At 24.5% G+C, this 25,400-nt stretch overlaps 2 protein-coding genes across 5 annotated transcripts; one reads left to right on the top strand and one right to left on the bottom strand.

Moving 5' to 3' along the window:
* The first annotated feature begins 3,809 nt into the window (after positions 1-3,809).
* On the top strand, positions 3,810-8,206 carry LOC132918138 (uncharacterized). 3 transcript variants are annotated; one of them, XM_060979252.1, is made up of 7 exons: positions 3,815-3,962; positions 4,930-5,077; positions 5,974-6,142; positions 6,289-6,399; positions 6,514-6,574; positions 6,787-6,858; positions 7,837-8,206. In XM_060979252.1, the coding sequence occupies exons 3-6, from the start codon at positions 5,975-5,977 to the stop codon at positions 6,846-6,848; spliced, it is 402 nt and encodes a 133-aa protein (XP_060835235.1). In that variant the 5' UTR covers positions 3,815-3,962; positions 4,930-5,077; position 5,974; the 3' UTR covers positions 6,849-6,858; positions 7,837-8,206. The 3 variants fall into 3 exon arrangements, with proteins under 3 accessions (XP_060835234.1, XP_060835235.1, XP_060835233.1); XM_060979251.1 differs by lacking the exon at positions 4,930-5,077 and having other exon boundaries at positions 3,810-3,962; XM_060979250.1 differs by lacking the exons at positions 3,815-3,962; positions 4,930-5,077 and adding an exon at positions 5,583-5,872.
* Positions 8,207-10,503: 2,297 nt separating this feature from the next.
* LOC132917676 (biorientation of chromosomes in cell division protein 1-like 1) lies at positions 10,504-22,785 on the bottom strand. 2 transcript variants are annotated; one of them, XM_060978525.1, is made up of 9 exons: positions 22,275-22,785; positions 21,495-22,193; positions 18,781-18,966; positions 18,493-18,683; positions 15,696-15,846; positions 14,660-14,787; positions 14,043-14,156; positions 12,506-12,574; positions 10,504-10,966 (listed from the first exon to the last, which is right to left on the bottom strand). In XM_060978525.1, the coding sequence occupies exons 1-9, from the start codon at positions 22,750-22,752 to the stop codon at positions 10,793-10,795; spliced, it is 2,190 nt and encodes a 729-aa protein (XP_060834508.1). In that variant the 5' UTR covers positions 22,753-22,785; the 3' UTR covers positions 10,504-10,792. The 2 variants fall into 2 exon arrangements, with proteins under 2 accessions (XP_060834508.1, XP_060834507.1); XM_060978524.1 differs by having other exon boundaries at positions 21,495-22,785.
* Positions 22,786-25,400: the final 2,615 nt, after the last annotated feature.

The raw sequence follows: 25,400 nt of genomic DNA, 5'->3' as shown, positions 1-25,400 counted from the left end.
CTGCTGTCCAACATTCATTTTCAAGCAGTTAAAAAAAAAAGAAACGGTTTTTTTAGTTTATTAGAATTCACATTTTTACCTATATGTAAATATTTGTCAATTTCTGTTATTATCTAATATGAAAACTGATTTTTAAATTAAAACATAATAAATTACAAATTTAAATAAAAAATTTATAATTTCTATAGTGGTTGGGAATATAAAAATAAACTATTATATTTAAAGTACTAATATGAGTTAAGTTTATTTGCAAAGTTCATGTAAAAATATTTTGTAATAAAACAAGATGAGATGCTGATAATGTAATTATAATTTTACACAATTATTCGTGTTTTTATTTTTTTAAATAACTATATCCTGGATATTTTGCAAAATTATCCTTGGATTTTGCAGAATTAAATAATATATATTATAGCCATCTTACAAAAAGTGATCAAATAAAAATATTTTTAATTTTACTTTTAAGTTTTAAAGGTTATAGAACAATGATGATTTTTGGTTTTTTTTTGACAATCATTTTTTTGCAAGACAACAAAAATGTATTTACATATTCAAACTTTAATTTGCAATTTTTTATAATTGAATATTACAATAATTTGAATAATTGTTTAATTTATGGCAACAAATTAAATATACAATATTTATAAAGAAACCATTAAACTCTATAGTTCAGTGAAAGAAACATGTTGAATAAACAAGTTAAAAGCTCATCATATCTATGTATATAAAATAAATGTGAAAATGAGAATCTTTGATGTTAATGATCTTAAAAACCACTTATTTGGTTGTCATGCAGTTGTTTTTCAAAGGAAGACTTGAAAGAGTACACAACGGAGCTCTAGAACAGGTTATAAACATACATGGTTTTAATAGTTTTATGGATGGACTCAACTCTCGTCCACATAGTATTAAGCAATAAATTAAAAATGTATCATTGGTATCAATTGTTGAAAAATATAAAATTTAAATTTAATACAAAAATGTTAAAACTTTTTCTCTAGCAGAGTTCGACTAAAATTATAGAAAAATACTTAATTTTTATATAATTATCATAAATTCATAAAGATCTATTAAAAATGTATGATTTGCTGATCAACTAATTACTAATAGATAAGTACCTGCACTAAAATCTATTGTTTTGTACTACAACCGAGATACAATGTAAGTTGCAACATTGTGTTAGTTCATTCTTTGTTGGTCAAAGTCGGGCTACTCTAGACAAAGTAATGAATTAATAAATATTTGACAAAAACCATTTAAAAGTAAAAATGCACCTGATGACGAGCCTTTACAATCCTATAACTAAATATCTTCCAACCTGTTCAGCTCTGTTCTATGTTTATAATTTTAGCCCCCCCTTCTAACATGGCAAATTTACGCCTATGTAAATCTACTTATTTTTGTAATGTGCTTGTAGCTTGTATATTCTTAAATGGGGTCAATTAAATTAAAATTATATTGTGTTTCATAATCGAATTTAAGTTTATATAGTTTTTCTCTAGGTTTTATATTAGAAATTTTTATCTTGCTTTCTGTATTATTGGAATCATTGAAATAATGAAATACATATAATTGAGTTCAGTGGTGTGCTCAGGAATTTTTAATGGGGGGAGGGGGAATGTTATAAATAATATAATACATTAAGATGAATTGTATTATAATCAATAACTTATTACTAAAATCATTACATCAACATTTATTTTATTGGACGCAATTCGCTAAACCCGATTTATTTATTTCATATAAGAATGCCTTAAAGCGGAGGCTTCTCCTCAAGTGAATTTATTGCTCTCTGTCAATTAAATATACATAGTTCTAAATCTTATGATATCAAAAATTCGTATTGTAATTTGTAAGTATTTACGGGTTTTTTTTTTTTAAAAAAAAGACAAGCAAATTGGTACCTACATTATTATGTCAATATGACATGTGCAAATGGGTCACTGTAAGTAATGAAGGTAGTAGGTATGCGAATGTGTACACAATAATATAATTGTACACAAAAAATGATTATGAGTTTTTGTGTTTGTCAATAATTGTGCATCAGTGTCCAGGAAAATTATTTTCCAGTCCTTTATTCTTTGTAATTATCGTCGTTTTAATAAGAGAGTATAAGCGAATTTAATTTTTCTTTCTAATTTACTCTCAGGTAAAATTGACTCCCCAAATTTCCTCTCTTGCATCTATTTCAAAATTCATACTTTGACCATATGTAATAAACTAAAAACTATCGGTTTTATATTCCTTCTTGTAACAAACTTTACTATACTACTAAGTACTAATGAGCTATTAGCCTACTTGATGAGAATTGTCAATACTGAACCATCTCACTTTTCTAATTCATTTATTGTATTAGATTAAACATACCTATTTTATGTTTTCTTTGTTGTTCAATATAATTTTTTTCTTATTATATCATTTATATCTTTTAATTGTATTTTAATATTTTAACTACCTATTAAATGTTTCTTTTTAATATAACCATATATAACGTTCATAATCATTGGGATATCAGCCTATACTTTTAATAAATAAATAATTAATATAATTCGATTTATCATGTTGTGAAAAAATTTTTTGTTTCTTGGTCAAAAACTTTGACCATTATTCAACACAAGGTTCTCTATGCGTTTATTTACCAATTAATAATACCAGAAATTAATATTCAGAATATTGTTTTAAAAGTTTTTAAAGTTGTAACTTTGACAAAATCTCGAAAAGTTATAAATTATTTTGTATTAAGAAATTCGTATTTAGTATTGAATTTATATTAAAATCGATGAATTATCATTCTTTTGAATATTATTACCTAATATAGTAATATATAAATAAAATTAACCGGATAGTCTCACTCACACAGTCACATATTACATATATATAACGCGAGTTTCAAATAAAATATTAATACAGGTGTATTGATTTTCTACAAGGAATTTTGGTATGAAGAGAAGAGCTCTATACTCTATTGGCTATTTTAGACTTTAGTGGTAATTAAATTCTGTAGAATTAATATTTATAATTGTACTAATATGCATCTTCTAAATTGTTTATAAAAAATGTTGATTGCACTGCAGTTTTACACAAATTAATTTATAATAAATTAAAATGTATAGCAGGTAGATTTAATTTTATAATTTTCATAACTACCGTCTACCATTACTTAAACTAAATTCAAATAAAACTTCAAATCACAAATTATGCTTATATGGAAATTGCAAATCTTTGTATTTTTCAATTTTTTTTAACTATCTATATTGTTTTTGATTTACTAAAAAAAATATTAATATTATTACTGTCATAAAATAAACTTTACGTTTTTAAAAAATAAACGTGCCTATATATTTTTCTTGCTTTTAAAATTGTGTGAGAATAATTTATGTGAGATCTTGTTTTACATTTTTTGACAGCCGACAATTTTTTTATCAAAACTAAAAATAAAGAAAACTAAATAGCTTAAAATCAGCATACAAATAATTTGAAAATGTCGGGCAGGCATAACCCATTTGGATAAATTATAAAAAATTTACCTAAAAACTGTCTACACGTTAGGCCGTATTTATTAAAACATGTTTTGGCACAATAATACTGTAACCAGTAAGTAATCTAATCTAAATAGATTCTAATGATTACTTAATCGTTTGATCTGTAGACCATGTCTTAATAGTATTATTGGAAAATACCGCATCAAAACATATATATAGCTTTAAATATTTTATATATCTGCCAAGTGCTAATACCACAGATATAGATAATAAACTATTATTATCATATATTTTGTGTTCGTTATTCGTCATTTGATGTTGTGCATTGTCGCATTGAGTTCTTGTGTGTGGACAACGTGTTTTAATATTTAAAATTTTATAAAGTTTTGTTATAAAAAATATTAAATTTTTCTAAGTTTTGTATTCAATAATATGGAATTGAAAATTTGAAAATCGATGACAAATTTTAAACTTGAAGAGGTAATTTATGTGTTATAATTGACTGGCGACTGCTATATAAATTTATTGTGTATAGAAAAAGTTTAAAAGTTTAAATTTAAATGTAAAATATAACTTAACTTTTCCTATATTTATTTAGTTTCCGAAATTAAGTTCAATAATTGAGAAGGTGCCTATTGGCTATTATTAGTATTATCAAAAAATAATACAGATTTAATTAGAAATTTAAATAGAATTATTTTTAAATATTTTTATTACTAATCCTAATAAATATTTTAAATGAAAATTTTTAGATTTTCTATGCACAATTCGTGGGTTTTTAATGCAAAATTTAGTGCTTATTTTGGTGTTTTTAAGTGCTACAAGTCCCGAATTCTGGTCATCACTAACAATAAAATTAAAATAATAGTACTTTTCAAAATAATCGGAGAAACCAAAAAGATCGATTAATGAAAAATAGGAATTTTAATAAGTAGATTAATAACTACGATTTTAATAGTAGGAAATTTCGACATCATCTAGATGTTTTATTCTACTCAATCAAATACTCGTATTACAATCATTAACACAACTTTTAGCCTAATATAATTTAAAACCTGGGACTAAACTGAACTTTTTTATAGGTAGTCCTGCAATTTTATAAATATCTTACAAAATAAATAAAATGTGTTTCCATTTAAAATTTAAAATAATTACTTTATAATAATCTCTTTGGCCCTATAGGGATAAATGCAATTAAATATAACTGTGATATAACTATCTATTCCCTATTGTAGGTATTAAATTATTGACATTTGTGTGAATTCATTTAACTGTAAAAAGACAATACTTCTGTATGACTTGCGTTTAAATCTATCTATCATTAGTCATTACTCATTATACTATTCTATTTATAATATATTATATTGTATTATTATATGGGTTACACCATGTTTGCTGCTCTATTATTATTATTATTATTATACCTTTATACAAGGTTATATTATAGGTACTCTGTTTGATTTGAACTACTAAGTATTACCACAGTCCACAGCCCACAGGTACCTAAAATCAGGTTCATGTCCATTGGACTTTTAGAACACTGCTTCAAAACGTGACGTTACACAACGACGAGGGAGTGCTAATAAATAATTCAGGTAATTTAACTTTACTGCTGTATTGCAAATGAAAACATATCATCCTGCTAGACTTACCGAGCCCCTCCTTGCTTAACGATACGGGTTTCCCTGTTCATCATCAACTGTTGTTCGATAGTAATCTAATATAGGCACTAATCATTGGGTTATTAGTTTATTACTTATTAATAGTAATTTTTAATTAATATTTACGAATTGATGATATGCGTGCCACTCGAGGTGAGACAAGATAATAAAATAATTATGTTTAGGGCGTTTAGGCATGAACGCGATTGAAGACAATTATCGTGGGTATGAATTCCAGTATTGGCGCCCAGTCGACGAAGGCAGGAATGTATTATTTTAATTTTTTTCGCGGACCAGACAAAATTTTACTTTCAAAACTGTTGTCACACTGATTTTGGTCATGGTGATAAACGTTATACCATAGATTATTATCTATATCTGTGGTTATATTATTTCTTTTTTTATAATAGGCAATAGGTTCCTATCACAAATTCATAATATTGTTATTTATTATATTATTCTGTTTCTGTGGTTTTTTTTTTAATATTTATTTTTTATTTATATTATTTTCAATTGAATATTGTTTGTGATTTATTCAAACCTCTGACTTAATTATTATTGTCGTTTATATATCTTTGTTAAATAAATTAAAACATTTTGATTGTGAATTTTTTAAACTAATTTAGGTATTGTTGTTTCGCTTTTGATTTTTTATTCCTGTTTATGTGTTTACAATTGGTTATACGTAATTTAATATAACATATTTTGTTATAGTAATTGGTCAAATAGGTGAGTAGGTATTTTGTATTTAGTTATTAATTTTAATAAAAGATAAACTTAAAATCTATCAGAATATTATGGATATTATAATAAAATAGTTTTTTTTTTAGAATGTCGTCAAATATGAATAAAAGTTCTCAAACTACCAAGTTAAGAAGTAATGAAATGTCAAAATATCATTCCCAATATCGACCAAACTATGATTCCCAATATCGACCAAAGTATGATTCTGGCTTGCAGGACGATTCTATAGCGTCTGGTTGCTTACCAATTTCAAATGTAAGTACATAAAATACAAATTAGTATTTATTTACAGTAAAAAAAAAATAAATGAAAAAAAGATTAAGATTTGTGTAACTATTGCATAATTGAATGTTTTATTGATTTCAAAATAATAATCTTATTTTTTATGATTGATTGAATAGTCAAAAATAATTTCTGAACCACGTAGAAATAAATGTGGAGGTAGAGGAATGGCCATTCAACAACTATCTGAATCTATGTCTTCAAAAAGCATAATAAAGAATACAAATTTGGTTTGTTTTTTTATATTTATAATCTTTTTTTTATGTATTATTAATTTGTTTTATAACATTAGTGGTTATCTAATTAGTTATCTTCTTATATTATTCTTACGTATTCCTTAATAGGACTTCTCAAATTCAAATATAGAACGTCATTTCAAGAATCTAAAAGAAGAAAATTTAAAAAGTAAGTTAGTAACATGACTAAATTACATATTTTTGTATTAGGTTTTTATTATTACACTTATTACACCTAATAATAATATTAATCTTGTTTTCAGTAAGTATTAAATTTTGCTATAAATGATATATTTTTTAATTTGAAACAGAGCTAGATTACATGATACAATTTTTATAAGTAATTTAAGATATTATAATTTCTTATTAATTTTTTTTCAGAACTTAAGGAAGAAAATGAAAAAATTTGGGGAAAATTTATACATTCAAATAAGAATACATAACATTTAATTGGTAAAATAAGTTTTCTAATTGCATAATATATTAATGTACAAACTTACACAAAAACCTTGATAATCTAAAAATTCAGATGAATAGGTGGTCTACATTAGTGATTTGTCTGGATTATTTAACATGTTTAAGTTTATTCGATTTTAAATCTACAAATTTTATTTATTTGTTTTGATAAGTAACATCTGAAAAATTACAAAAAAAGTGGTAGACGAGTGTACCGCTTTGCTGTATATTAGGTGTGAGTCATTGTGTGGATCACTATTTTGGGTGGGTTAAATTTAGATTCAATGATACATCATTGTATACAAAAATGTATACTAAAAACTTAAATTTAAAATAATATTCTATAAATAGTCACTTTTTAGTTTTTAACTTAATATTAATGTAGAAATTTTAAATTTAACATATTTAGTATTTAATTAATTACAAAGATAGAGGTAATTATACAATTAATAATCTAGTTGTTGATAGTATCAAAAAGCTTCTATTGGATAAAAAATATGATTAAAGAATCAGTCATTAATCTTAAATCTTAATAATAACGTGTATTATGTACAAATGTGTTTACACCAAATGATAATCCTAATATTATATAATGTGTTATTTGTTGTCTATTTTATTAATTCATCAATTTACATATTATTAATCAACAATTATAATTATAAAACAAGTATCATGTGTTATTATTAGTTATACAGTAATTGCTAATTTTCTTTAAAAATCACGTGCTTATTAAAAAAAAAGTTAAAAAGATTTAATATAAAGTATTGAAAAATATAAATTTTAGCATCATAGTAATTTTTTAATGTTTAAAGTTTAAACATAAATATATAATATACAAATAATTTGAAATCGAGGTAATATTATTATGGTTTTTGTAAAATATTGTTATATTGTCTAATAAAGAAGCCATATTATAAATAAAATTATAGTATAATACTGTAACATAACCTAATTTAATCCTTTTTTATTTTACAGGCATTTGTTTTATATTTGAAAGTATAAACCATAGTTGACGATTTGCAGTGACCCTATCAAAGGACAATAAAAAATTTATTAATTAACAGTCATTATACATGCAAGATATGTATATATATATATATATATATTTATATACATGTGTAACATGTATATATTTATTTATAATTTATTGTAAATATGTGATGTTTAGAATTTGTATATCTAATTAAAATAATATTTTCATAAAATTGTACTTAATATTTTGATCAAGATTTTATATATATATTTATATATATAATATATTTGTTGTTACTAATGAAAGCAATTTAATGATTGTCGAAGTGCTATCTGAAAACATTAAATTAATTAAAATTATGTTATGTTATGATTTTGTTTTATAATAAATCTTTTATGACTTATTTTTTTAGTTTTTTAAAAATTCAGTTTTAAACTTGCCATTTAAATAAAAAATTACTTATTTATTCAATAAATGTTCAGAATCATTAATCAATGATTATATTTATAAATAGTTTATTTTTTAATATTACATTAAATTAAAGCTCATGTATTCTTTCATATTATTCTATGATTTATTATTGAATTTATATTTATAGTTTTAACTTATAACTAATAATATATTGTATAAATATAGTATTAAAATCAGCATAATCAGATTAGAGTCTAATACCTGATCACTGTATTTTTTTCATTGTCTATAATATGTTGTATGGCTTTTTTTTCATTACATACCTATTACTTATTATAGTGTATCCCAACCTGAGGTGTGTAAACATTGCTGGAGAGGTGCAAGAAATCAATACAAAGTAAAATTTTATTTATTAAATTATTTTTATTTTATAATGTAGGGAAATAATGAAAAAAAGGTGATCAATTTTTTCTATTTATAGGAGGGTGGTGCAAGTTTTTTGAAAACCTATAAAGTGAGCATAGGATAGAAGAAGTTGGGAACCACTGACTTATTTAATTACATAAATTATAATTTATTGACTTTAGTACTAAATAATTATTTTTAATTAACTATTTTAATAATTAAATACTAATGAATTAGGTATGTTATAATTGGTTTTACATGAACAATATTATGGTGATTTATCTTAAACATAGCTAAATCAATTAATAAGTGATGTTACATACATCACTGATGTATGCCTATTAATCTATTAATGTTTAATTTATCAATACAGTTAATAGTATATGGGCATATAGGTACATATAATTAATCAGGTGCATTATGTTTTATTATATGAATAGTTGATTTTTAGATTATACTGCAGTTAACGGCCAGAAGTGTCCCGTGGGCCGCAGCTAGTTCCTAGTTTAGAAACTCCTTTAATAGATCATGACAAATAAGTATAGAATACATAATTAAACCATTTAAAGAAAAATCGTTATTTTAGATTTGACTATAGGTACATTTCTTCAATATTTGAGTATGAAACACTTATAAAAAATATTCCTAAGTATTTTCGTTTTATTTTAAATTAATTATTGAAAAAACAATCCATGAGGTCTTTGTGTTAAATTTTGAAGCTTTTTGATATGATTTTATAAATCAAGTACAGTCAGTACTCAGTAGTCAATTTAAGTAGGTACCTAGTTACTAGGGGCGCAATTTTAATAAAAAACTGAGGGTATTGAAGTTCCTCTATCTCTTATTTTATAATGTTATCTTGAGGTTGAGGTTATGGATACCTACCTGTTACTAATAAAATCTAAATTAACATGAAACAATTTTCTAGTGCTAATTTCAAAATTTTGGGTGCTAAGCACACCCAAGCCACCTTCAAATTGCGCCTATGCTAGTTACCTATTTAAGCTAATGTAAATTCAAGTTAAAATTCTATTAAAATACAGAAAGATCTTAAAGACTAAGCGTTTGGTAAAATAAGAACGGCCTAAGATTAAACACACCGAAGTATCGTTTACCGCACTACTTAAAAAAAAAAATAGATTATGAATATCTACTTCATTCTTGGCAATAGATTTAAAGTAGTCAACAATTTTAGAGATCTAGGGGTGATATTCCAACAAAACCTGATACTTGAATATTGTTCAATACTATGGATCCCGTCAGGTTTAACTGAATCACTAGAGTGTATAATGACGTAATGAACTGAACATTTTTCTGAGGTAAAGAAAAATATACCAAGAACCCATCCATCATTATAGGTGTAAAAAATTGGGGGGGGAGGAGTGTCTACCATAAATTGATATAATTAATGCATATTGCATAATAAATTAATAATATAATTATAATACAACTAATAATATTTTAGATCAATATTGACTACCTATATTGAGTATCATTAATTACATTGATAACTAAGGGACCCACTAAACTTTTTTTTCTCACTTCGCTGGTAAGATTCATTCCGGTTATAAGACTCACTTTGTGCTAGTCCTAAAGTGAGTCTTATAAGCGGCGTGCCGGCGTCCACTGTACTTTATACAATTTAAATTTTGGTTTATTGTTAAAATAAAGGAGTGAATATGATGATTATAAATACTCGAGGCCGTGGTATTAATATAGTTACTATGGGTACGAATAAATATAGTAAATACTTACAGTCTATACTCATATACAACTTATAGGAGTTATGTATCTTGTTCTGTGTTATAACTTATAAGATAAAATAAAATGCAAGAATAATAAAAAAAACTAAATTAATAAAATATATTCATTATTATTGTATTTTACGCATGTTAAAACAATAATTATACAATTGTAATATTATGAAATGAGAACAAAACGTTTAGCTAATTAAAATGAACGAATGTGTCGTATGAACCCGCGTTTGTTATAGAAGACATTCATTTAATAATAATAATATATAAAATATCAAAATATTCATACCCCAAGTGCCTAAAAAATAATTACAAATAATGTACTAATGAGGAAAACGATATTAATATTATTATAATGGTTCTTGATTTTATTGCGGGTATTTACTATTTAGTTGTGTGCCGTATTAAAATCACACTGTTCTTCCGCTTGAGTGTTAATCAAGCCACGAAGAAGTGCTCGAGTCAACGGGAAAGAATAACAGCCGCATGTTGACCTGTAATCGTCTGAGTGCATGTAAAATAGTTGGACGCCTCCGATTTCATTATTCCGTAAAAACATACCCTATAATATACCATAAACAACATAGAAAATAGATTGTTAAAATGTTAATATTAAATATACAAACAAGGCGTTGACATGAGTTTATTTTTTATTTACTATATCATAGGACTACCTATAAGTATTTGTCTTTATATTATAATACCGGAATTTTAAAATACGAAATTTAAAAATTACATAGGTATAGAGGTACCTATTGTTATACGAGTTAATGAATTGTTACTTATTCAATTTTGAAATGGACATGCTAGTCACTATAAGTACAATATAATACAATTTGCCCATTAGCTATGTCTGCTACCTATGTAAAGTATAACAAATTTAAAAAGTGAGGAATTTGCTTCTGCACTGTAGTAAGTATACGATTTCAAGCTTACTATGTCAGTTCTCATACATCTCAATTCGATTTAAGTTTTAGCTATTTATTGTTTATTTATTATGTATCACAAATACAAAATAGCTACTACAAGGTGATGATCTCAATGAAGAACAATATACGATAAACACGGAAAAACAGAATTGCACAGAAAGTGAATAACAGAAAACCATAGTGTTGACTATATGTTGCTTTCAAAACATCGTCATTTTAATCCAAAAAGGCAAAAATGTAGTTCTAACAAGTAGAGTCAAGAATTGTACGCCAAATACCGGTAGGATAGAGAGCGTGTTATGGAAATATCTTAACGTCAGTAATATCATGGAAGAACCGCCTCCTGGCAATAAAATTAAAAATTAAAAAAACTTATCGATTGAGCACAAAATGAAATTAATTTCAGGTGATCATAACTAACCGAAGGTTTAATAAAAAGTCCGCGGCTTCAACGACTACCATTTAAAACTAAATCTATACAACTACGAGTAAGGATTTTTTTAAGAGTTTAGTACCAATGGCTTATAAAATATTCAAATTAAACCATTCATTTACTATTTTGGCAATTTCAAATAAAATTAGTGTACCTACATGGCTATAGCTAAATGTATACATTTAACAATTTACAAAAAAGGATTCTTAAGAATAAATAGCGGGATATAGGTAGTAAAATTAATAATCTGAAAAATCTGAAATAACGCCTGTCTGATCTATCAGTCAAAGGCTACATACAATCTGTAAGTCTAAATATAGAGAAGAGGATGAACGTTGCAATTAACTGACCAACTTGAAACAAATGAAAAATCAAGGTAGAGCAGGCCACCAAGACATTTTTGGTCACGTCCACCATATTTAGTTAAAAAACATGGCAATCAGTGGCGTAACTGGGAAAAAATCTAGGGGGGGCAATGTATAATGAATGTAATATATTTATTATTATCAAAACCCCTCCACCCCTCCCCCACGGTTAAAATATATACCTTTAGCTTTCAAAACATTGTCAGGGGGGGCAAGTGCCCTCTCTTGCCCCCCACAATTACGCCACTGATGGCAATTATGTGAATATTACCGAGAATTAAATAATAAATTATTATAGCAGATAGTTTATTATACTGGTGTATAATGTGTTTACTTGATCAGCATATAAACTAAAACAATCTTTGTAATGATACCTTTAACCGAAGTTTTTCAGGGTGTGCAGCACACCATTCGTTCCATGTGTCCTTTGGTGTTGAACATAACTGTTAAACACAAGTACATTTTATTATTATCATTTCATAAATCATATCTTATCATTTATATTGTAAACATTCAGTCAGCTTTATGTCTATATGCCGTTGTTGATTGTTTATATAATGCAGTTTTTTAAATTATAATATTATATGTAAAGTAACCGTGTTAAAAAATTATAATCCATGTTCATGAAGAAATAATTTAAAAGAGAACTCGATGCGTAAAAATAAAATAAATTATAGTTGAATCAGTGGTTAAGATAGATATTTTCTTATTAAAGGACAGAAAAGCACACTCAAAATCACCTTTTAGTCTCTGTAGTTTTAGGGTTTTGAAAAAAAATATATTTGTCATGATAGAGTACGTTATACAATAGTTAAAAATAATGTTAAAGAAAATTTTATAAGATATTTGTATGCTTGATAAATGTGTAATAATTATACATACTTGAAGTTGTTTATTTATTTAATACATAGTTATTTTATTTTTATATGATATTATTATTTTTATATTTATTGTTTAAATTTCAATATGAAGAATAGGGGAAAATAGATAACTGTATATATCATCACGATTATTGATTACTATTGTATAATAGGTGTCGAATGTACCTCATAATTGAAGATTAAGCCACTGTATTACTGTAATGTATTAAATATTATGAATTTGAATGATAAATTATCGCATATGTAAAACGATTCTGAGTGAAGATGTTCTGTCAGCCTATATTAATAAGAGACTTATAATATAATATGATATAAGACTTATATAAGACTTAGTGTCTAAGTATATTTAATAATATATTTATATTGATTATTGCTATTAGAGTAATTTATTTTACTAATATTAGGTACCTTATACGGTTGGTTGAATTAATTTGATGCTTACATATTTTTTAGATTTTTGGTTTCAGTAAAATCTATTTATGAGTAACTATATGACTTAAAATGTCAATCCTTGGCTATATAAATGTTCATGATATCAACGAATTTTGTTAAAATTTGAACTTTAGATGCTTATTAATAAAAATTGTGCCTATGTATCTTTAATATTTTAAATATCTAATATATTTTATATTTAATATTTTTAATAACTATAATGATAACTTATGAGCACCTTGCTTTAAATTTTTTGATCCAGTTAATTTTTTTTTTTTATTAATATTATAGAAAAAAAAGTTAAAAATTTCTATACAGCTCAAATGAGTCAAAATTATAACACTTATGGAAATTGATAATAAATAATTTGGTGAAAATTTTTACGGTAATTCGTTTATTTAGTTACACCAAAAAAACAAAATACATTTTGTGGAATACTTGTTTTGCGTAAAAATTCCCGAATCAATTAAGGAAAATAAAGTAGAAGTAAATCTATATTATTGTAAAATCAATTCATTCATCACTTAGCTTAGAATCTAAATGTTTTTATTATAAAAAATATAAATGTAGTTCTCAAAACTTGTGTTAACAAACTTACCTCTTCATATGTTAATGGTTCTAATTCATTAACTTTATTTGGAAATAATTGTATACCAACTACAACTTTTGACATTTGAATGTCGGTATCCGTTAATGTATTATATGCATTCATCTAACAATACACAAAATAAATAATTTAATATTTGTATTTTAAAGTAAATTAATAAAATTAGTTTACAATTTGAATAATATATGTACCTATATTATATTATAATTGATAATTCCATTTTGTAATTTATATTTCTATAAGTTTTGATTTCTAAATTAAATAATCTAATATTTACATGTATTATAAATAGTTTATTTTATTTAGAACTATATTTAACATTTAAAATAATTTAAGTGGATATAGAATGGTTCTAAATATTTATGTTGTAAGTCATTTTATTGGAGATTAAGGAGTTTATAAAATAATATTATTTAAATGTAAAAGTTTATCTAAAATTTTTATTAAAAATAAATCCGCCAGTTATAAATTTATAATCACTAAAAAATAAATTATAAATGTAAAATGTTTATAATAAATTATGTATGTGTTTTCATGAATAATCATATAAATATGTTTTGAAATAATACATAATGTAGGCAATTGTATGTAACAAAAAGCGAACTTACCAAGCTCACGTCTCCTTCTAATGGAGAAGTCCCTGTATCTTTGTATTCCGGTGAACATGTTACCATGGAAATTGTTTCGTATGTATACCAAGTGACTAGTTTATTTAATACATCGAATGAATTGAAACCTATTTTTTATTTTATAAAATTAAAAATTATAAATAAAGTTTAAATTATAATTTCCCGTTTAAATAAAACCTAATAAATTATGTTTAAATACCTGCCTAATATTATCAAATTTAAATTAATTAAATACTTAAACTGTAGCACCTATTCATTAATTTAAATATTATACATATTATAAAGATAATATTACGAATAAGATCATATTTAAAATGATTTTAAGTACCTATAATAAATGTAAAAGTAAACATGTTTAATAAAAAAAATACGGGGAACTCACTATGCTGTATTGTGAATTTAGACTGTTTAGAACAAGGATCGTCAACTTTTTCAAACACGTTAGGTACATTTGAAATTTCAAGTCCCTGCTGATCCACGTCCAGGAGAATTTATGTCTTTCTTTCGAAAGAGATTTGTTTGATGAGTAAAAGATAAAACAGGTTTAAGTTTCAAAGAATAACTATGTATTCGAGAATATTCCACATTATCCGATTTTTTATCACGCGATTGACCGATAATGGTAAAATTAATTTTTATAACGATCGACCTATATTCCTACTATTCCTAGAAAGATCGATTAGTCGATCGCGATTGACTGGTTGGCGACCACTAGTTTAGAATATACTCTAAATTAACATATTGAGTTCCCATTTTTTGAATATAGTGTGATAATTTCTCAGTATTCACCATAAGTGAGTTAAGTTAGTTTTATAATAATATTTAGTTTAAAATCATATAATTATAGCCATAAACTGAGTTACAATTGAATTTAAATATTATTATTCCTTTAAAATTAAAAAAAATGTATAATACGTTAAATACTTTTATTTATTTCCTGGGAATATATCAGCTTTTAATAAATATATAATACCATACATATTTTATATTTGATGTATGTAAGTATGTTATTTACTTGATGTGATCCACTGACTGTTCAAATGAATGGTTATGCCAATTTTTAAATCATAATTATGATTATTTCTTGCAATATTTAGTAATTTTTCAAAGAATTTTAATAGATTATTCATCATGTGTGTATCCACTGAATCGTCTGGATCTTTCCCCTACAATTATTTACAGGTTTACAAGTTTTTCTAATTTGATGATTAGTACATATTATTAATATTACGAGTATGTATAAAAACCAATAGATAAACAGGGCGATTCTTTTATTATTGAACACTCATTATTTCATTAAGTATATTGATGTTTTCATTTTTTTTTCAAAATTTTTTGTTTCATGCTTTTATCAAACTATATAACATTTTATTTTTTCCACTTTTCTATTTATTAGTGAAATCACTATCAACTTTTGATTTTCAAATTGCAACCTGTATTAAAAATGTACTATTAAATTAATAGGGCTATTTTTTTTTTTTTTATAAATTTTAGCGTTTAAATTATTATTTTTCGTTAATTTGTTAGCGAGATATAAGTTTTCAAAGTGGGATGGTTTTTATAATACTTTATGTTTCTGAAGTTCAGTAGTCAAATAGGTAATAAATAATAATAATAGGTTCATACATATTATTTTTACGTGTAATAAACTCGTTATCGACTATCGTCGACGCAGTGGCGAAGTATTTGTATCGGTAGCTACTACATCTAATCTGTAATAACATATTATTGTCATATCTAATTCAGATAACAAGTAATAATCAGGGGTATGCCAGTAATTTTGATAAGACATATTTTAATCTTTGTAAATAATAATTGTATAAAAAACAATACAGTTTCTATTAATAAAAACAGAGTGAATAATATTTTATCAAAAACTAAAATGAAAAAAAAAATGATTTTAAACCAATGTGTTTAAATTGCATGCTTTATTCAGTGATCAAAATCTAAAACATGTATGATTAAAGGTTATGTTTTTTTTATTCTACTAATTTAGTTGTATTAGTATTAATTTTCAATAAAATATTTAAGAAGTACTTTTTTAATATATGAATAATATACATACATACATTTAAATATATAAAATCGTATTAATAATCTTTCAATTATTTCTCAATAACGTATTAATATTAATAAAATAATGTTTTTGTAACGTTTTAATAATGTTTTAAAATCGTATTAATAATCTTTTAGTTTTAATAATGTCTCAATAACGTATAAATATTATTAAAATAATTTTATTGTAACGTTTTTAGAACGTTTTAATATTGTTTTAATATATTATGATTTACGATTTTCGTTCAGCTTCATTTTCATACGATGATATGTTTTTGTTTACTTTTATCATGATTATGTTCTGTCGTTAAGGTTAAGGAAATGCATAAATATCATGGATTATAATATACAGTATTTTGATTGGTAATTATTATCCAGTTGGTATTTTAGAGAGATAGGTAATTAGTAATTAGTAATTAATATTTTTACTTTTTCAAAATGTTCCTCTTAAGAGGGTGCTTAGCTATACCAGGCCCGCTGTGTCGTCTCTGTTAGATTATGTACAATATAGTAAATTGGCTTTCAGCAGACCCGAGTTTGTGTTGTTAACTTTAATATTTGAGCAAATTGTTTAACAAGTATAAAACTTAAATTTAAGAACATTATCTGTTATCACTCTATGGTTTTTTACGATTGATAACAGATAATGTTTTTAAATGTAAGTTTGATAATACATCAATTCTCTCATTTCACTCTAATATTAAAGTTAACATCATAAAATCTGTTATATTAAAAGCAAATTTACTATGTTGTACGTTTGTAAGGCGGAGACAATACATGTGAGTGCATCGTATTAAGTGTTAGATAATCTAAGGCAGCGGTCCTTAACCTTTGTGTAGTGGTGACACAAGATATTTACCAAATTTTTCATACGACCTTTTTATAAATAATGTTTAATGGTGGTTTAAATGGAACCTAGGAGACCCGTATGCAGTCTTGTAAAGAATACTTTTATTTTGTATTTAGAATACGTATTCGAATAATTTACGGGCCCTGTATGATAATGGTTTTAATCATATTATTGTAAATTGGAATACTGATACTCAAAAATTTTTTGTGGGAAATGGATCAAATTGAATACATTTTTATATTAAATTGATAAGTTATACTTTAAAAACCGAGAAATTAATTACAACGGTACCTATTATATTTTTTTAAATTTAATTAGTTATTTTAGTTTGACTGATTTTAATACAAAGTTAAACTTGATCTTATTTTATTCTATTTGATATGTATCCTAAACTTCAAAGTCTTTGATTGTTTTTCATTTCATGAGTTCTTAAATATTTTTAACATACCTGTAAACATTACAGTGAAGCGTGATCTATTCAGAAGTCAGAATCTTTTTCGAAAGCGTTGGTTTACTGGGTATTATGGATATTTTAATCTATATTAATTATAATACTTAACTATCTATCGCTGAAATAAAAAAATAAAATGATAATTCCTCACAACAGCCGATATCTGTATTCCATCTAAAGCTTTTTTTATCAGTACAATTCATTAATAAATAGAAAATAGGAAAAAATAGAAATTTTATATTTATATGTATCAATCCTTGTACGTATAAGACCAGAAGACCTACTTTAAAAATGTAGATGTCAATATTGTCTATAATTGATTTGACATTCGAAAGTATGGTTTTTTTTTTAATTTGAATTAGGATTAAAAATTTATTTAAAATAATTTTGAAATCAATTAAATAGCTTAAGCAATATATTTTAGGGATTTATAATAAATAAAATTACAATTCATACCGCTATTGGTTGTAAATTTGAAAATTGTATTCCATCGATTTTATAAGTTTTGACCATATGTATTATATTTGTAATTAAGTGTCTGCTGTTAGCTTTTTTTAACGCATGTTTCCAATCTCTATAGCTTGAAAATTTCATGATGACGATAAGAAGACTTTCTTGTTTATGTGGTTCTATTTTATTCAGCTGATCTGTATGGAAAAAAATTATAATATCCATTGATTAATAAGATTTTTAGAAATTAATTAATTTTATTAATTTCTATCCAATATAGGTATTATAATATACTTTTCATGTTATTGCTTAAGTGTACTTGATTTTGTCTTAAGATAATTGGAGTGCCAACAACAATTGCATGACAAAAGTGTCCGACAAAACGTTTTTTTACTTTGTTGTACATTTTTAACATGTCTCCCAAAAATGTACAATATATGCGTGCATTTCCTCCTGAATGTGTGAATTCTCTAAATTTCGCTAGAAATTAGAATATAAAATACAATGTTAACATTAAATAGATTATTAATCATATTGTTTTGTTTAAATTACGCCCTTTTGGCTTATGAATAAATATTTATTATCTACCATTAGCTACATTTAAAATTAATGTATAATAATATATTATTATAATTTACCTATCTATGGTAAATATATATATATCTATATACATATAGGAGACCGCCCCTATTCACTCATAAACGCCCAGACCGAATCGCTGGGACTAGGACTTTAAATTTTGCACAGAGGTTCCTTATGCAATGTAGGGGTGCACTAAGAAAGGATTTTTCAAAATTCGACCTCTATGAGGGTAAAAGGGAGGTTTTTATATAGTTATAGATATATGTATTTTATAATTGTTAAATAATTTTATGTTATTTCTTCTAAGCGGTTGCTAGGATACTTAAAATATATTTAATTATTTTAGATATGTTTTTTTTTGTGAGAATATGTTTTACCTTTGTGGAGTCATAAAAATACATGCAACTATTGGATAGGGTCAACTAAATTAATTAAACTAATAAAATATAATATATATGATAGTACATTCTAGATAATAACGTCGCTGCCGTCTGACGTATTTCACTTCCATTGCATCATGCGACTGTTAAACACGTATTTTATATAATAATAAAATAATAATATCCCAAAAATCTTCGAAAATCAGGGTGGAAAGGCCAAAATATTTTAAAAATCACCGTTTAAATTCTAAAAAATCATGGTCTAAACTCTAAATACTTTAAACTTCCATAAATCTTTGAAAATTGGAGTATAAATGCCAAAATTCATGGTATTAATACCTCAAAATCCCATAAATATTTGAAAATCAGGGTGTAAGAGCCATAAATAATTTAAAATCATGGTTTAAATTCATCTATATATCTATAAAAAAAGCTGTTAAAATCCTTAAAAATCCATAGAATTCTTTAAAAAACTTTGACTTTCCTTATAATTCTATAAAAAAATCTATATATTTAGATATATAATACACGAAAACTATATTCATCATACTAAACATTTAATAAATTATCTGAGCGGTCGTGGTAGAGTGAATTGAAGATAATGAAAAGTACTTAATGGCTACATTGATAATCTACCTATAACATAATACTTGTTTTGAAACATCAGTTAGTGTTAACAAATGTAACCAAAACAAGCATTTTTGTTATTTTATAAACTACATTATCCGCCTTAGGTTGTTTTCAAGATGAATAATGTACTGATTTTTGAAAAATGGCACATAGGATTTTATTTGTTTACTTAAGTACTAGTTATTACTTCGTTGCTATCGTTAAAATTTATTGACAATGATAAAACATTTTAAAAAATCCACCAAATAATTCAGTTATAAACGAGTAGATATAATGCTCAGATTTGGCATGGTTTAAAATGTATTGAATTTCGATATAACAATAGACTCAACTATTACCATCTTGTGCTGAGATAAAGAAAATAAAACAAGTAGTCAAGACGAACTTGGTTGCTGAATCACATCCAATCTTTTTTTAAATATGCTGAATTGTTGAAAATTGATATAATATATAAAGCTGTACACAATGTATTTTTTAGTTTGAGATATTTAAATTAATTTAATTAATTAAGAAATTAATAAATTTGAATAAAATAATAGATTCTAAGCGCATGTTTGAGAAATGGATATCGCAATAGGTTTCATGTTCTAAAGTCAGCAAGTGAAAAAAAAAATCGCAAAAAATAAGTTTAATGAAAAATTACCAAAATGATTATTGTTGGAATTGTTATACTTTGTATTCTATAGTATAGAATCTATACTATTGATAAAAGTACATAAATACGATTTTTAATTAAAATTTTTTTGTCAAAGATGTTAGGTACTAATACGAATGCTTTTAATATTATAAGATATTGATTATTGACTACTTATCTAATGTAATGTGTATTTTTACTTAATGTAAATTATAAATGTAAATATTTCTAATTTTATAAGTTATTTACAGCATTATTATAATTTATAATATTAGTTTTCAATGATCTATTAACTTCTGTAATAATGTATTATATTTATTAACTAATAATTATTAACTTTTTCGAGGGAATTTTTTTCTGAAGTCAAGTGATAATAATAAAATAATAAATACTAGTTACGCAAAATGTTACTGTAGATTGGAAATTAAAGTCAAATGATCTTTTAATACAATACTTAAAATCAGTTTGTTTTTAAATATAATTTTAAAGAAATTCATAAGTTAAAAAGGTTGGGTAAGTGGGTATCGCTCTGCTGTATAGTAGATATGGAGAGTAGGTCACTATAATGGATGTGTTAAATTTGAATGCAATGACAGGTATCATTGTATAAGAAAAACGATTATGAATGGAGATGATTTATCAGTCTAGGATAATTAGTAGGATATATTATATTATTTACATAGTTATTTTAAGAAAATGTAATGGAGAACCTTGTATTAGATTATTTAACCTTAGGTATAAATCACAACAATTTTTATGAATTTTCATATACTTTAACTTACTTTTTTTTTTTTTTTTTCTTATTGCCTCGCTAGTTGCATTATCACTGTTTTTAATTTTTACAATTCCAACATTCTCCAGTGAAGATATTGTTAAGTCCTTTTGATCAATTTCCGTAATTGTATTTTTTGTTGTATCTTCTTTAATATCGTCAATGGGATTTTTCTCAGGATCGGATGATTTGGATGTTTGTTCTATTGTTGACTCTATATTATCACTTTCAGTGGCTTTGGATTCAGCTAATATTACATCAGTTTTTTCTTTTTGTAAATTTATTTCTGTTTTTTCCTTATCTAGTTCAGCTTCTCTTCCATTGCTTAAGCCGAGTAGCATTTCAGTTGGATCGTTTTCTTTATCAAGTTCTTGTTGCTGATCTTTAATATTATCTGATCCACGTATATCTTTTTCTTCATGGTCTAAATCATTAATTCCATTAGTATTCATTTCGATTAATTCAGTTTCATCATCTTCAGTTTTTTTTTGTTTTCGATTCTTACTTTTCTTCTTCGACCTCTTTTTCTTTTTTTTTGGTTTTTCATCTTCAATATTTTCGACGTTTGCTTCTTTAAAGTCAGTGCCTTCAGTGTTTTCTGGATCAGAATCTAAACCAAGTGAAATTCTAGTTGGATCGTTTTCTATTTCTTCTTCTGGTTGCTGATCTTTAATATTATCTGATCCACGTATATCTTTTTCTTCATGGTCTAAATCATTAATTCCATTAGTATTCATTTCGATTAATTCAGTTTCATCATCTTCAGTTTTTTTTTGTTTTTGATTCTTACTTTTCTTCTTCGACCTCTTTTTCTTTTTTTTTGGTTTTTCATCTTCAATATTTTCGAAGTTTGCTTCTTTAAAGTCAGTGCCTTCAGTGTTTTCTGGTTCAGAATCTAAACCAAGTGAAATTCTAGTTGGATCGTTTTCTATTTCTTCTTCTGGTTGCTGATCTTCAACAGCATCTGCTCCACTTGATCCTATTTGAGAAGGTTTTTTTCCCTTTGAACCCATCCTACTAAAAACGTTTTTTATAAGTTCATTATTCATATATTCGTTATTTCCTGTTGGATTATTATCATTTGATTCAATATGATTACGGTCGCCTCGAATATCTTCATCTGGGTTATTATTTTCATCATCAATATCACTTGGATTGTCCGTTTCGTCTTTAATTTGGTAGCTAATAACAGTAGTAATAATTAGTAATACATATAATAAATGTACTAGGGACTTAGACAACTTAAAAGTTTTCAGTATCATCAACATATTTTTAATTTAAGCGATAATTGTTTTGAACATCTGTTTAATATATAAATGGGTGATAAATATTTTTTTTAACAGTAAATAATTATCATAATTTTATGACGTTTAGTTTACTTTATAATACACAAGCTGTGTTAATATGCTAAAACGTGTTTGCTTTTGATTTATTAGAACTTATTTATCATGGTTTATTTCATTAAAACAATGTATCTATCCATTCTAGATTAAAATATAATAGCGAATTCAATAATAAAATACATATTATGTTTACATGACACATGCATTAAATGATATTCATTGTAAACGAATAATATTTCATAGCTAAATTGTAACATATTTACTATTTTAAACTAGCGTATCTGAAAACACTATAATAATATATATTATATAATATACAATATACATATAGCATATATAGATATTAATAAATAATCCATGCATAGAGCTTCAAAAATACTTTGACCAATATTGCATTAATGAATTAAAAAAAAAAAAAACGATAATCATTATTTGATTGATAAAATAAAATGAAATTTAAGTATTTAGTGATATAAATATTGTTTTTAAAATATTATTGTAATTTTTAAGCCATATGATATATGTCCCATTATATATGAAGTGTTAATTCCTTTATTAATATAAATTTAAATTGCAATAATAATATACTGTCATAAATATACACGTAATACGTCATAATATATATAATAACTGAAAACATTGAACCAACATTAATAGTGAAAACAATATTAGATAAACTTTTATTCAAATGAATTTTTAAAATACAAATATTACATTAAAATGCATTCCTGTCATAAAATTTAAACTACTATTAAAATTTTTTTACTATTTCATAAATTATGATAATAGAAGATCATTATTAAGTATTTCTTGTTTTCTTCTCATAGTCGTAGAATTGATTTTTTAAACTGAATTTTCCTATGTATATTTCAAAATATAGAAAAAAATAATATTTTTGTAAAAGTATCTGTTAAAATTTAAAAAAAATTCTTTGATATAGTTTTTAAGGTTCTCCGGCATTGTTGTTATTTTTGTTTGAGAAATAAGTATATTATAACAATTTTAAAGGTCTACTTATTTGCAGATATTATACTCATTCAAAACTTTTAAACCATTCATGAATGAGTAAAGTCAAGATATATTATATAATATATATAATACATTTTTATTTGTATTTTTTATTATAAACATTATTCTAAATTTACATATGTATTATTAATTATTATTATGTATTTTACTGCAACAATTGAATAACAAATTTTAAATTAAATTATTTTTGAAATTGATAGACCATAAAATAATAAAGTATATAACTCATACGTTACCTATCTATATGTCTATTGATTTATATGTGCCGTTTATTTTCATTTTGATCGTATTTATAAATGCCTAATTTGCCTACTTTTGTCTTCTTTTGTATAATAGATATCCATTTTTATCCGTCCTCATTTCATCGAGCAGTATTCAAGGATAGTGCCCGACTGTTTTCCATTTTAATTGCAAGAATAATTTGAATTATATTTCTCACTGACATGGTTAATATAATATCCTGTTTTTTTGTTATCTTATTGATAAATATTAGATCTATCTCTAGATTCGATAGTTTATTAGCTATTTACATATATATATTATTTTTTGATATCCATATTAATTGCTGATTGTTGGTATTTATTCATGTTTTTTTCGATCGTCCTTTACGTAATGTCTATTATATTTTTTAATATTTAATATATCGTATACGCAACGATAGTTATTTTTTTGTCGTTTACAATCCCATATATCCGGCTAACACCGCTACGAATTAACAATATATTTTTCGTTGTGTTTTATCAAATATTAGTTCAATATGTCTTATTACTAATTGAAAAATAAATTACTCTTAGAAATATAAATACAAGAATTATCTACTTCAACGGCAATTATATAAGAAAACATAATATACAGATTTACTTAAATAATTATTAATAAATATGATCCCATGATAATATAATATTATATTATACAAATTATTATTTAAAAATCTGTTTTAGGAGTGTCTTTCACAATCGACATACTTTCATCACTTGTGAATTTGAATTGAAATATTATATTGTAAATGCATTTATATTAAGTAGGTATTATTATTGATTTATTGTTATAGGCTTATTTATCACCACAAAATCAATATTATTCTCTAGTAAGATCACGTTTGTCGATATTTCATTAAAAAAAAAAATGTTTCAACATTTTTCTTCAAACGATCACGTTTTAGGATGTCTATTCTAATACTGACTTTAAAATTACCTATTTCGACATGATGGTAACATGCATTAGAGGTCACATCAGGATATGTTACAATTCGATGTATATAGTAAGTATATGGTACAATAAGTATACGGTATAATAAGGATGAATTTATTGCTGTGAAACAACTAAACAAGACACACGTCTTTTAAGAGAAATTCGATAGCTATTACTATTACTAAATAATTACCATGATTTGTAAGCTATAAAATGTAAAATAACTGTTTTTGTAAAAAAAAAAAAAAAAATATAGGTAGTATATTATTGCGTTTATATTGTTTTAATTTTTTATCCAACTGTTTCTTATATGATACTACCTTATATCAATTTATTTGATTCAATATATGTAA

This window comes from Rhopalosiphum padi, chromosome 1 (genome assembly GCF_020882245.1).
Source record: "Rhopalosiphum padi isolate XX-2018 chromosome 1, ASM2088224v1, whole genome shotgun sequence".
Taxonomy (NCBI): Eukaryota; Metazoa; Arthropoda; class Insecta; order Hemiptera; family Aphididae; genus Rhopalosiphum; species Rhopalosiphum padi.
This window is presented reverse-complemented; position numbering and strand designations above follow the sequence as displayed.